This window comes from Marmota monax, unplaced genomic scaffold (assembly GCF_021218885.2).
Source record: "Marmota monax isolate L192 unplaced genomic scaffold, Marmota_monax_Labrador192_F-V1.1 WCK01_AAM20220418_F8-fsc00035, whole genome shotgun sequence".
Taxonomy (NCBI): domain Eukaryota; kingdom Metazoa; phylum Chordata; class Mammalia; order Rodentia; family Sciuridae; genus Marmota; species Marmota monax.
The window spans coordinates 8,521,424-8,535,307 of record NW_026691961.1 but is presented as its reverse complement, the minus strand read 5'-3'; the positions used below and the strand labels follow the sequence as shown (position 1 = coordinate 8,535,307).

General features: G+C 52.2%; 1 protein-coding gene across 6 annotated transcripts in view; it reads left to right on the top strand.

The window, feature by feature from the left end:
- Ift140 (intraflagellar transport 140) overlaps window positions 1–13,884 on the top strand; it is a 74,492-nt gene that overhangs the window by 58,934 nt on the left and 1,674 nt on the right. For 4 of the 6 annotated variants that reach the window (XM_046441987.2, XM_058578702.1, XM_046442002.2 and 1 more), the window contains 11 exons: window positions 4,353–4,530; window positions 5,356–5,546; window positions 6,062–6,157; window positions 6,417–6,549; window positions 6,620–6,763; window positions 7,979–8,107; window positions 8,279–8,461; window positions 10,421–10,627; window positions 10,877–11,089; window positions 11,167–11,333; window positions 12,863–13,004. In XM_046441987.2, coding sequence (XP_046297943.1) covers window positions 4,353–4,530; window positions 5,356–5,546; window positions 6,062–6,157; window positions 6,417–6,549; window positions 6,620–6,763; window positions 7,979–8,107; window positions 8,279–8,461; window positions 10,421–10,627; window positions 10,877–11,089; window positions 11,167–11,333; window positions 12,863–13,004 — 1,783 coding nt within the window. Of the gene's footprint in view, window positions 1–4,352; window positions 4,531–5,355; window positions 5,547–6,061; window positions 6,158–6,416; window positions 6,550–6,619; window positions 6,764–7,978; window positions 8,108–8,278; window positions 8,462–10,420; window positions 10,628–10,876; window positions 11,090–11,166; window positions 11,407–12,862; window positions 13,005–13,884 lie in introns of those variants that run through there. The other 2 variants (XM_046442009.2, XM_046441995.2) reach the window with 2 other exon arrangements.

Sequence of the window (13,884 nt, the reverse complement as noted above, 5' to 3'; positions counted from 1 at the left end):
TGGCCAGGTGTTGGTCCTGAGAAGCACTGGTCCCTCATTTCCCCAAGGGTGTTCACAGGATTGTTCTCTCTGGAGCTGGCAGTGAACACAGTTGCTGCCACCTGCGTGTCCAGGAGCAAGGGCAGGTTTAGGGCACGTTGTCTCCAGCACTCGGCATTCCTAAGCACACAGTGCAGTAGGTGTTTGTGAAGAGGGCATTTTCCCAAAAGTTGGGAAGGATTTGGTTTCCCTCCATGATTAATTAAATCACTTATTTTTAAGTAGTCTTTAAATGGTTAATTTCCAGTGAGGAGAAAGCAATAGGTCCAAAACCCAGAAACTTTTTTTTTCCCCCAGTACTGGAGATTGAGCCCAGGGACCCTCTACCTCTGAGTCACATCCCCAGGTCTTTTTTATTTTTTTGAGACAGCATCTCACTAAATTGCCCAGCAGGTTTTGAACTTGCCTCAGTCCCTTGAGTAGCTGTGCCACCATGCTAGAAGGCATGTTCTGATTATCCCAGCTATTGCCCTTGGGCTAGCTCCGTCCATCTTTTTCTGGGGCTGGGAAGAAGGACTGCAAGACCTGGCTCCCTCCCACAAGGGCACCTGGAGGTTCTCAACTAGAGGGCAGCAAGACCCTGGAAGTCCTGTTGTACAGCCTCCACATCAGCTGCCTTTTGACTTCCCTGCTTGTTTAGGGGCTCCTGTCAACCCTCTAGGTCCATTCAGCCATCCAACTCTAGCTGGCAGTGTGAGACTGGGCATGGACAGTCAATGAGCCCAGGAGCAGGGTTCAAGTTAGGTATCCTCAGGGGACCCAGAGGCTCCCTGGCTACTGTGAGGGCAACTCCCTGTGTTGCTGCTGTCTGTGGTCATTTCTTTCCCTCCATCTGTCTGCAGCTCCCACATGTGCTGCTGTTCCTCTTGCTCTCAGAACAGCAGGGAGCATCAGGAAGAATAGAGAAGCTTCAGGGAGACAGGAATGCCACAGGCCCCCTAGCAGCCCATTGTCCTGACTCAGGACAAGTCCAGATGAAATTCTAAGAGCACAGGTCTTCCAGAAACTAGGACCATCTTAAGGCCAGCCCCATCCCTGGCCCCATCTGCTTCTCATTTTAGATGCCTGGGAGCTGATGAGGTGCAGATGTGGTTACTCACCACAGACTGGCTTGGACAACAGGAAATTCTCAAGACCTGGACACAGGACTGGGGGTTGGGGGGTGTTTACTTCTTTGAATTTATGTCAGATTCAAAAATCCCAGAACTCTGCACTGGAGTTGGCCATCCCCATCTTCAACAAGTTGTGTGCAGAGAATGTCAGGAATTTTGTGGGGGAAGTTTGCAGCCATCTCTTAGGGTCTAGGCTCTTGCAGCAAGTCTGTATTTGGCTGGGAAGGGGCCCTGCCCTCCCCAAGGCTTGTGCACAATGACCTCAGCCCAGCAGGGAGGCCCTGTTCAGGCCTGCAAGGGGCCTTCCCAGCTGCTGTCTGCCTGGGTGGGTCTGACAACTTCAGCATGCACTTTTCAGAGTCCCCACTTGATAGAGACTGCTCCTGGGACCAGGGCAGTGTGAAACAGCCAGGCCTTTGTCATGGACAACTCTTTATGTCTCTGTCCTATCATAAGAGGCAGTGAGCACAGCCTGCCTGCCAAAGAGGAGGGGCCTTGGAGCAGACATCAGCTGACTCTGCCCACCCCACTACCTAGGCTCTGCTTGCTTAGATGGTTTTCCACTGATTAAAGACAGACAGGAGCCATTTGCTTTCCAATGACAAGGCAGAGGAAAGGGAGCTACCCTGGCGAGTAGAGGCAGCAAAGAACCATAGTTCACTCTGTCCAGGTATAAGGATGCTGGGCCTCAGGAAACAGTGAAGAGTAAACAGGATGTTTAAAAGGTCATTGATATAGGAAGATAAAGAAAGGCTTGTGTCTAAATAGCATCTTGCATTTGATGAAACAGGTCCATATACTTTACCCACTCAGTTTGTACAGCAGGCCTGGGAGGGCTCTTGTCCAGCCTGTATGTGAACACAGAAGTTCTGTGCAACTTGTTAGAGCTGTGTTGTGACCAGGTACTTTGAGATTCTAGACTTGACCACATACTGTCCCTAGCTGGTATTTCTGGAACCTGTAATTGTCTTGGAGAGCTCTCATCCACCTGGTTGGTAGGTATCCCGTAGGGCCTTGGGGTGGGGCCCTGAGAACCCCATAAAAGTTGACTTCGCCTGGGCCATTTAGAGACAACTGGTTTTTCTTTTTTGTGGTGCTGGGGATGGAACCCAGGGCCTCTCACATGCTAGGCAAGTGCTGTACCATTGAGCCACACCCCATCCCAAACACCTGGCTTGCACCTGTGGCGCATCCATTCATCACCTCAGGATGGAAAAGAAAGGCAAGTGTCTTGTGTATGAAAGGGAAGGAGTTTGAATGGTAAGACATTTTGCCTGCTGTCCCTTGACAACCAGGTAGTACACAGCCTCTGACACCTGGTACAGAACTGGCTGCAGCAGCAGCTCCTACAGGGAGGAACCCTGGGCTCCAGCTATACTGTGCTGAGCAGGTATCTGTGGCATCTGCTGCCTCACAGGTGCTGTTAGCCATTTGGATTCTGAAGCAAAAGGGTTAGGGTAGCAAGGACACTTCCTGAGAAAGTAAAACCAAAGGTGCTGCCCAGCAACCTGGTCCTCCAGAGAGGCAGTACTTTGGAGCATCCCAGAAGTTGCTGACCAATGTATGACAAGTCCCAAGAGAATTAATCAAAGGATGAACCCAGTGTTGGGTAAAGGAAGGTGAACTTTTCCAGAAGTCCTGGATGAAAGGGCGGAAGAAGCCTTCCCCAGCACAGCACCATGGCTTTATGTTGCCACATCATTCAGTGCAGCTTTTAGTCAAGCCTTACCTCACACCCATTGGCTGCCAGGGACCTTGCTGCCAGCATACATAAGGCATGCCTGCCCTTCTGTCACTCGTTAATACATAGCTATTCAATCAACCAAAGTTCTACAGGCCCCGTGCAGAGCCAAGGCAGTATTCACTGGTTTGCAGGAAAGGGCTCCTGGGTGTGCAGAGTCATAGCCACAGACCCCCACAGCAATGGCCATCCCAGTGCATAGACCCCTGCCCTGGGTGCACATGAGCTGACTCCACTGGTGCTTCCATCTTGAGAGCAGCTTTCACTCCATTTCTGTCCAAGTCAGGGATTCTGAGACCTAGTCACCCATTTGCCACAGAAGTGCCCACAGTGGGACCAGTCCTGACCAAACTACCCTCTCAAGAAGCCCCCCTTCCGTCCTTCCACCTGGGGCATGCCATAAGGGCCCAAAACATTCGATTTGCCAACCCTGAGTACCCTCCCTCACCAGGACAGCTGCCTTCCAAGTCTCTCTGTACGTGCTTCTGAGTCAGGCTGAAAGGGAACAGATCGGCTCTCATTGTGGTCAGGGCTGTATCTGGAGGGAGCAGCTGAAACGTGATAGGTGGACCTGGGGAGGATGCTACCACCCACATGTCCACGGGCTCCACAGCCCCCCTCCCTCCCCGGGTTCGCTGCATACACATGTCTGTATGTGCATGAGAGTACGTGTGTGCTTACATGTATGTGCATGTGTGCTGCCACGCTGCCATGGTCTTAGAATAGGAAGGCCTGCGTGTAGCAGACAATGCAGTAAGTGAACTTCTTCCCTTTGCCTTTCTTCTACTGAGTGTCCCAAATTTTCTGTGGACCTCTGTGTCTGAGATCTCAGGCCCAATTTCAGATCTGAAGACAGTCCAGGCAACATCATGGACAGGTCTGAATGGTTGAGGAAGGTTGAGGCTCACAGTGGACCACCCATATGAAGGACCATGAAGTGTCTGCCACCCAGACCTCTCATCTCACTTCCCCTGCCCAGCTGATGGGAGCTGGGGCGAAGCCATTGCTGCCCTTTCTCCCCACCAGGCTCCTGACGCTGGGAGGTGGTTTATGAGAGGCTGTGCCAGGTCTCCTGCTCTGTTGCAGCAGAAGGCTCTGTCTTAGACCCAACTTGGTATGTGCTTGTGACAAAGAAGAGCAGCGCTACCAAACCAGCAGCAGAGCTGTGAAGAAGTAGGAGATGGTGACCTACACAGAAGGACACCTGTTAATGGGGCCCTGTCCCCACCCCGCCCCCAAGACCTTTGGGATCAGGGATGTCACGCCATGCATGTCTGGCTGCCACCCCAGAAGCACCAGCCTTGGGGCTCAGGACACATCTCACCTTCCTTCTTTTTGGGCGATGGGCAGTAGAGCCTAGTCTGCAGTCTTGCTATGCGGAGCACATGCCTGAGAGCCATGCACGTTGACAGGCTGCTGAGCGAGGAAAGCTAGTAGGACCTTGTCTCCTCTGCCCACAGCGAGACTGTATGGGAGAACATGGCACGCATGTGTGTGAAGACCCAGCGGCTGGACGTCGCCAAGGTATGCCTGGGAAACATGGGCCATGCCCGTGGGGCCCGAGCATTGCGGGAGGCTGAGCAGGAGCCAGAGCTGGAGGCTAGAGTGGCCATGCTGGCCATACAACTGGGCATGCTGGTGAGTGAACCATAGTCCTCCTGGGATGGACAGGAAGACACCACCCTGGAAGGCAAACCAAGGAAGGCCACACACCTGAGCTGAGCCTGCAGTAAAGAGGGCAGAGGTTGTCCACACAGACCTTCCTCACTGGGGTTTGGACCCCAGGAGAACTGGGCAGGCTGACAGGCAGGGCAGAGGCCAGTTGCTAGATTTCTCTGGACCCTACATGGCAGATAGAGGGGAGGTGGTGGGTATACTTGTCGGGCCACATGTTCACAAATGGAAGCTAACCTCTGGTCTTTGCCTCCTCCCTATCTGCTCTCTGTCAGAGCTCATTACACACCAGCTCTCCCAGAGCAGCCAGAAGATGGCACCCCCAGACATAGGCTAGAGCCCTGCCATAGCATCAGATGACTTGCTGCACATATGGGCAGGAGGCAGGATGCCCACCCACATGTCAGTAGTGGGGGATGACAGCACTGTGCCACAGGGCTTGCTCTTTTGCAGGAGTGCACAGGGGTTCCCCTGGGACATGGCAAGGGCAGGAGGGCAGTAGAGCCAGTTCTTCCCTTGGCAGTGCTCAGGTGGGCACAAGAAAGGTGCTGGGGGTGAGCAGTGCTTGTCTCATATATGTTAGCCCATGCCTTATGTCCACATGTGCAGTGTCTGTCCTCCCTTAGTGTGCGCTGCATCTTTCTCAGGAGCCTGTTGGTGGCAGCTGCCACCCTGTGCCCTCCCTGTGCAGTGAGCTCCACACAGGACATAGTGACCACCACCTTATCTCCTGGAACAGTCTCTCCGGGGTGCCAGACCATAGCAGTGATAGTGCTCTCTCTTCTCCAGGAGGAGGCCGAGCAGCTGTATAAGGAGTGCCAGCGCTACGATCTCCTGAACAGGCTCTACCAGGCCTCTGGCCAGTGGCAGAACGCCATGGCTGTGGCTGAGCTGCACGACCGCATCCACCTGCGCACTACCTGCTACAACTACGCCAAGCACCTGGAGGCCAGCGCTGACCGCGGCCTGGCCCTCAGCTAGTGAGTGGGGCTGCCTGGGCCACAGCAGCTCTCAAAGGAAAGGCCTGCCTCCAGGTGGCTGGCACCCTCCTAGGGGGGACTGTCAAGGACAGCACAGGTCCCCTCTCAGTAGGAGAGCCCTAGAGACCCGGGCCACCTTCCTCACATGCTGGCCTCTATGTCCAAGGAAGATGATAAGACTGTGGTGTTAGCCACTGTGGCACGGTGGGGCTGGGGGTCTTCACTAGGACTCATGTCACCTCTGGGACTTGGCTGCAGAACAGCACTTCCCAGAGCAGGAGCTGTACTTAGATTCTCTTCCATAATGTGGAACTTATGTGAGGAGCCCTGAGCTATGGCTGGCCTCTTGAATCCACACAGATTAGGACACTTCATTGTCCCTGAACACAGCACACAGGCCCCAGGGCTGCAGGCCAGGCACCATGCAGACCACTGCCCTGACCTGTCTCTGACATGGCCTCTGATCATGGGGCCAAGACCAAAGGGACCAAGGTCCTCCATCTCTCCCTCCATAGCTACGAGAAGTCTGACACCCACCGCTTCGAGGTTCCCAGGATGCTCTCTGAAGATCTGCAGTCCTTGGAGCTCTACATTAATAAGATGAAGGACAAGTCAGTGTCCCAGCGGGCAGCACTCAAGTCGTCCAGCAGAGTACTGCTTAGGGGCCCTTACTTCTTGTGGGAGTATAGGAGTGTCCTCTTGGTTCCCAGTGCTAGTCCTGGGATACAAAGACCCCTTCTGCCCCTGGGCCTCTCACTTCTGGTCTCCTGTGGAGACCTGTTTTTCCCTAGCTGGTCTGAGTGTGGCATGGGAAAATGGTCCTACTGGGGAGAACAGGACTTAACGGAAGCCCTGGGGGCTGCTCTGTAGGACGCTGTGGAGGTGGTGGGCCCAGTACTTGGAGAGCCAGGCAGAGATGGATGCTGCCCTGCGCTACTACGAACTGGCACAGGACTACTTCTCCCTGGTCCGCATCCACTGCTTCCAGGGCAACATCCAGAAGGTGAGTGTGTCCGGGGGGAGCTGGCCTGCTCAGGGAGTGTGAGACTACTGGGTTCTTTGGGTCTTTCTAGGCTGCCGAAATAGCCAATGAGACTGGAAACTGGGCAGCATCTTATCACCTCGCCCGGCAGTATGAGAGTCAGGAGGAGGTGAAGCAGGCGGTGCATTTCTACACGCGGGCACAGGCCTTCAACAATGCCATCCGCCTATGCAAGGTAACAGAGAGGGCAGCCTCTGGTGGCTTCTCCTGGGCAGAGGCCAGACAGTGCAGCATTGCCGTTTTCAAGGTTTTATTCTGGGTGTTTTAGCCCGGCGCGGTAGCTAAAACCACTGGGTGTTACCCCAGCAGCTCGGGAGGCTGAGGCAGGAGGCTCACGAGTTCAAAGCCAGCCTCTACCAAAGGTGAGGTGCTAAGCAACTCAGTGATTCCCTGTCTCTAAATAAAATACAAACTAGGGCTGGGGATGTGGCTTAGTGGTCAAGTGCCCAAGTTCAATCCCGGGTATTCCAAAAAATGAAAAAAAAAAAAGTGTTTCAGTGGCAAGGGTGGAAAAAATCATGGTGCACACCCGTACCCTGCCACTGTTTTCCACATCCTCTTGGCTCTGCCTGGCTTCCTCCCATCTCGCTCCCTCTCTCTGATGTGGTGAAGCACTGAGTGGCTTCTGGGTGCTCTGGCATCCAGTACTCCTGAGCCAGTAGGGGGCAGGCTGAGTGTAGCCTCATGGACAGGCAGGTACCTACCTCATCAGAAGCTGTTGGACATTCTGCATCCATAAAAATGTCCCAGCCCAGGGGAGCTGGGGCTGTGGCTCAATGGTAGAGCACTCGCCTGGCACACACGAGGCACTGGGTTCAATCCTCAGCACCACATAAAAATAAAATAAAGGTATTGTATCCACCTACAACTAAAAATATGTTTTTAAAAAAATGGGGGCTGGGGCTGAGGCTCAGCGGTAGTGCACTTGCTTAGCATGTGTAAGGCACTGGGTTCGATTCTCAGCACCAAATATAAATAAATAAATAAAGGTCTATCAACAATTAAAAAACGAAACTAAAAAAATTTTTTGAATGTCCCAGCCCAGGGTCTCGCTTCTGGAAAGATCCCTCATGTCAAGTATCTTGCAGTGCTTTATAAAATGAAACACTGCAAGTCCTGGTACACAGACCCATTGAGGTATGGTGCTGGCTGAAAATCGTGATGGAGGGCTGGAAGTACAACTGAGTACAGAGGCTTGCCTAGCATTTTATGAGGCTTTTATGGTGCTACCAAAAAAAAAAAAGAAGGCGGCATAAATCATAAGGCATAAATCACCTGGCAATGCCAAACTGAATGGAGGCAGACACTCAACTGACCATATTCACAAACCTAAGTGGGTTTGAGCGTGCTGAACAGGAACTGCCCACTTAGCCCTGCCCCCACCCAACAGGAGAATGGCTTGGACGACCAGCTCATAAACTTGGCCCTGTTGAGCTCTCCGGAGGACATGATTGAGGCAGCTCGTTACTATGAGGAGAAGGGCAAGCAGATGGACAGGGCAGTCATGCTGTACCACAAGGTAAAGGGTCAACCCCAGTTGGGGACCCACGGGACCTGAGGGGGAAGGTGACAGGCTCCTGCAGAGACCAGGGACACTTGTTTTTGCAGGGCTCCAGGAGACCCAGCTGGGTAAGGTTTGGGGTCCCCTGACCCTGAGCAGGCACTCAGAGCTCCACCACACTGTCCACAGGCTGGTCACTTCTCCAAGGCCCTGGAGTTGGCCTTCACCACCCAGCAGTTTGCAGCCCTGCAGCTCATAGCAGAGGACCTGGATGAGAATTCAGACCCCGCCCTCCTGGCCAGATGCTCTGACTTCTGCATTGAACACAGGCAGTTTGAGAAAGCCGTGGAATTGCTGCTGGCTGCCAAGAAGGTGCAGGATTGGTGGGTGTGGGACCCTGCCCACCAGGTGCCCAAGCTTCAGGGAGGGAATAGCTCCACTCCCTCTTGGACTGTGGCTGCTCCCTGTGCTAGAGACAAAGGGCTCTGAGAACAAGAGGGCACCCTTGCCTTCAGGTCAGCCAGGGAGTCAGCACGCCTGTGTGTGTGTGCTCAGCATACCACATGGAATTGCACATCTTACCTTTCATTTATTTTTTGAGATAGGGTCTTGCTATCTTGCCCAGGCTGGCCTCCAACTCAGGCCCTCCTGCCTGAGTAACTGGGACTACTGGTGTGTATCACCCACCCAGTTTAGTCATTCTTTAAGGGTACAGTGCCAGAGTGCTGAGTACATTCACGTAATTACCCAACCAATCTCCATAACATTCGTGTCTTGCTCCTTGAACAACTCCTCACTCCTGTCCAACACCTGGCAATCCCTCTTCCACTTTCTGTCTTTATGGTTTTGGCTCCTCCAGGAGCTTCAGATAAATGGAATCAAACAGTATTTGGTTTTCATATCTGGCTACTGTTGGCACAGCCTCTTGTCCTCTAGGTCCCAGTGCTAGGCAAGCACTCCTGAGCCACAGCCACAGCCCCTTCACTCATTTTTTTTTTAATTTAACCTTTGTTTATTTGTTTGTTGTTGTTTATTTTATGTGGTGCTGAGGATCGAACCCAGGGCCTTGCCCATCCTAGGAAAGCACTACCACTGAGCCACAACCCCAGCCCTTTCATTCATCTTTTTTAAGCAAGAAAAATTGCTCTCAATAGAAACCTGATGGGTACATAGAAAACTGTAAATTATCCAGAATTTTAGCCTGTTCATATTGAAAGCTCTTTCTTCCTCAAGCAAGAGTTAAATGTGCAGTTTTGTTTCTTGCTACTTAGCAACAAAAGAATTCTTGCCCAAGTGAAAAGGCACATGCCATTTTCTTGGTCAGAAAGACCTGATGAATCCATGTGGAGATCTTTCTTGAGGAAAGATCTTCTTGAGGAAGTCTGCAAGCGCTGCAGCCCCAAGGGGGGGCCAGAGGGTTTCCTAACTACAGAAGTTGACTCTGCAAGCCTCACAGCGAAAACTTGGACAAGTCAAAATAACTAGTGAAATCTGGAAAATAAGACTAATAAGAGGCAATTGAAGCTTCCAGATTATAAAAGATACCACATGAGATCTAAAAGGATTGGGGTCTTGTACATGAACAAGCATCCAGATCAGGGGGAGTTTTAGAAAACCCAAAAACCATCTGGGCATAGGACTTGGGAGGCTAGAGAATCATTCAAGACTAACCTCAGCAACTTAGTAACACAGTCTCAAAAATAAAAATGGCCTGAGACTTAGCTCAGCACTTAAGTGCCCCTAAGTTCAGTCCCCAGTACCAAAAAAGAAGAAAGAATTATCCCTAACCCTGGGTTCAGCCCCCAGTACCAAGGAAAAAAATAAATTATAGCTGGGCACAGTAGCACATGCCTGAGACCCCAGCAGCTCTGGGGATTGAGGAGGTAGGATCATGAGTTCAAAGCCAGCCTCATCAACTTAGTAAGGCCCCAAGCAACTCAGTGAGACCCTGTCTCTAAATAAAATATAAAGAAGGGCTGGGGGTGTGGCTCAGTGGTTAGGTGCCCCTGGGTTCAATCCCCAGTACCAAAAAAGAAAATAATTATTTTTTTTCTCCCATATCAAATATTTCAATGAAACAGCATATTTTCAGAAAGCTCTAGAATGTTAATAGCATGAGAGAAAATAACATGAGTAAGCCTATGTCCTTTAGGTTGATGTGTTTGAAGTACCCTTGTCCCTTCCTCTTATCCCTCAGCTGCAGACAGTGGTCACTGTGGAGTCACAGGGCCTGGCTTCCTCTAAGAGTGATAGATGTGAGGGCCACCCAGGCCCTCGGGCCTCCTCAGCAGCTCCAGGTAACAGCCCCTTATTTCTTTGGCGCTCTCACAGTATCATGAGGCTCTGCAGCTGTGCCTAGAACAGAATATGATCATCACTGAAGAGATGGCTGAGAAGATGACTGTGTCCAAGGACTCTAAGGACCTGTCTGAGGAGTCCCGGCGTGAGCTGCTGGAGCAGATAGCCAACTGCTGCATGCGTCAGGGCAACTACCACCTGGCCACCAAGAAGTACACACAGGCCGGGAGCAAGCTGAAGGTGAGGCCAGCTGGGCCACTGCTGTGCCTTTGGCATGGTTCTCCATTCTCTGGTTTTTCCGAGCAGGGGATGAGCTTTTCTGGCCAGGGCTTTGAAGGAGTCCTTTGGGGACCATGATATGTAAGGCCTATTACCTGTCCCACGTCCAACACGAAGCTCATCCTCTGGTTAGCAGCGAACGGAAACCGCCTGCCCAGAGCGTTTTCAGGCCAGCCCCAATCACCCGAACCCTGGTCTTCCTCTGCCTAGGCCATGAGAGCACTGCTCAAGTCTGGAGACACGGAGAAGATCGTGTTCTTTGCAGGCGTCTCCAGGCAGAAGGAAATCTACATCATGGCTGCCAACTACCTGCAGTCCCTGGACTGGCGGAAGGAGCCGGAGATCATGAAGAATATCATCAGCTTCTATACAAAGGGGCGGGCCCTGGACCTCCTAGCTGGCTTCTATGATGCCTGTGCCCAGGTACAGATCCTCCCGGGATCCCCACAGGTTTAGGGAGGGTTGGGGAGCCCCTGGTCCTGACACAGCTCCTCATGCAGGTGGAGATTGATGAGTACCAGAACTACGAGAAGGCCCACGGGGCACTGACTGAGGCCTACAAGTGCCTATCCAAGGCCAAGGCCAAGAGTCCCCTGGACCAGGAGACCAAGTTGGCCCAGCTGCAGAGCAAGATGGCATTGGTGAAGAGGTTCACCCAGGCCCGCAGGTGTGTCCCCACAGGAAATGGGGCAGGAAACGCAGACAGCTGGCCCTGAACCCTCATGTGCCATGTGCTCTTGGTTTGTACCCCATGACTTTTTTTTTAATACCAGTGATTGAACCCAGAGGCACTCAACCACTGAGCCACATCCCCAAGCCTTTTTATTTTTGAGACAGGGTTTTGCTAAGTTGTTGAGGCTGACCTTGGATTTGTACTCCTTCTGCCTCAGCCTCCTAAGCCACTGGGATTCCAGGCATGCACCAGCACACCCAGCTGTAACCCGTGACTTGCCTACCACCTTTACAGGGAGAGTTTTGACTGACTGCAAGAGATCAGACCAGACCAAGCTTTTGTTTCTGATAGATACTCTTAGAGGAGTTCCTCTGAGCTCCTCTAGGAGGCCCCCTACCTTGGGAAGGCTGCTCCAAAAACCATCAGAGCTGGGCACAGTGTCCACGCCTGTAATCCCAGCAGCTTGGGAGGCTGAGGCAGGAGAATCGGCAACTTAGTAAGACTAAGCACCCCATGGTTAAGTATCCTTGGGTTTAATCCCTAGACACACAGGTCTGGTCTGGTCAAGAAAAGGTGTGTCGAGGGAGCCCTGGTCAGGGAATGCAGCCACCCTGGTGGGGTTATGCTGAGGGAGGGGCTGTTGTGCTGCACAAGGTAGTCCCGTCATGTGGAGAGGAGGCCCAGGCAGGCAGCACATAGGGTCTAAGTATTTGGTGGATCGCCTTAGTTTTTATCTCTTGGTAGGTAATTGAACTTTTCAGACTCACTCTGCCACCATGTAAACAAACATCTGTGTGTTCCCAGGGCTCAGCTTTTGCCCGCACTATTAAACAATGCTGCACTAAGCAGACTCCTTGGAGGTTGCTGCCTGTGTGGCCTTATGATCTAGGTCTCCCAACCTGGGCTGCAGGGGTCAGGAGTGAAGGATGGGTAAGATGTAGTCTTAGCCACAGGACGGGGTATGTATGAATGAAGAGGAAATGAATAGGGGGTAGGAGTAGCCTGTTAGGGCTCAGCTGTCCATAGTGGCACACCAGGACAGTCAGCATGGCTGGAGGGATCCTGGACCCTAATGGCTGCAGAACCAGGTTACATCCTGCCAGGTCCCCTCCCTGGTCTCTGCCACAGATTCTGTGCTGGTCACATGTGCCAACCTGTGTTTAAGCCAGCCCTTCTGCCTTGGGCAAGGTGGCACATCCCTCGCCACCCCCCTTCCATGTGACACTAAGCAACCCCCACATCAGTTGTAGCCTAGAAGCTTCTGTCCCCTCTAGATTCTAGGGCAGCAAAAGGATTACAAGCCCCTGATCTTGGTGTCCAAGCATAGGACACCACACAACTTGTGAGCAGGGAGTGCTGAACGTATGAACAACTTAAATGAGTTTAATTCACAGAAATTACCTTCACAAAAAATTTGCCCCCCACCATTCCCAGAGCTACCACTATAGGACATATACTGAACTGCCCCCTGGCACACAGCAGATTCTGGGTTCAGGACTCAGGCATCCCCTTTCTCTGGGCAGGACTTACACAGAGGACCCCCAGGAGTCCATCAGGCAGTGTGAGCTGCTCCTGGAGGAGCCCGACCTAGACAGCACTGTCCGCATTGGGGACGTCTGCAGCTTCCTGGTGGAACACTACGTGCAGAGGGAAGAGTTCCAGATGGTGAGGCACCCAGGGCCTTGTGCACTTTAGGTACACACTCTACCACTGAGCACTGCCTCAGCTCACAAGATGAGAATTGTAACCCAGGGCCTTGCACATGCTGTGCAAGCATTCTACCACTAGGTAACATCCTCAGCCCTTCTATTTTTTGAGACTGGCCTTGAACTTGTGATCCTCCTGCCTCAGCCTTCCAAGTACCTGGATCAGAGGTGTGCATCATTGGGCCCAGCTCACTTTGTTCATTCTTGAGGAAGTTGTCAACACACCCACATGTGAACCAGCAAGTGTTGACCACAACTTGTCATTGGTCCTCACTCAGCCATGCTGGGCATCTTCTCATGTACTTCTCAGTTTGTGGTCACTGTACTTGGTTCTTGCCTTCTTATTGTTGGGTCACCTTCTTTGTCTTCTAGATACATTTCCTTTATCAAACACACCTTTTTGTAAGTCTCCTCCCAGACTGAAGGTTCTGTTCCTTCTCTCCTCTGCTCTAGCCACTTGGGCCTACTGTCCTCTGGCTCTACTCACTCTTCTGTCCACTCACCCCCCAGTATTTTCCGTGTTTCATTCTGGGAAGTTGCTATTGCTCCGGCTTCATCATCTCTCCTTCTGTCATGTCCACCAATGTTAATCCCACCTAAACTTTTCATCTCAGACATTATTTTCATCCCAACAACAGTCTAATCTTCAACTGAATAAGCACACCCACTGGACCTGGCTGTGTAACCTCTACTCCAGGGTCTTTCAGCTCCTCACTCTTCCCTCCTCTTGTGTTGGTTGAGTCCTGCTGTGGCCAGGCTCTACTCCCGCCCCACTCACCTTGTCCCACACACCCAGCATGGGTCCTGATGTATGTAAGGTGGTTTGTGAACACCCAGGA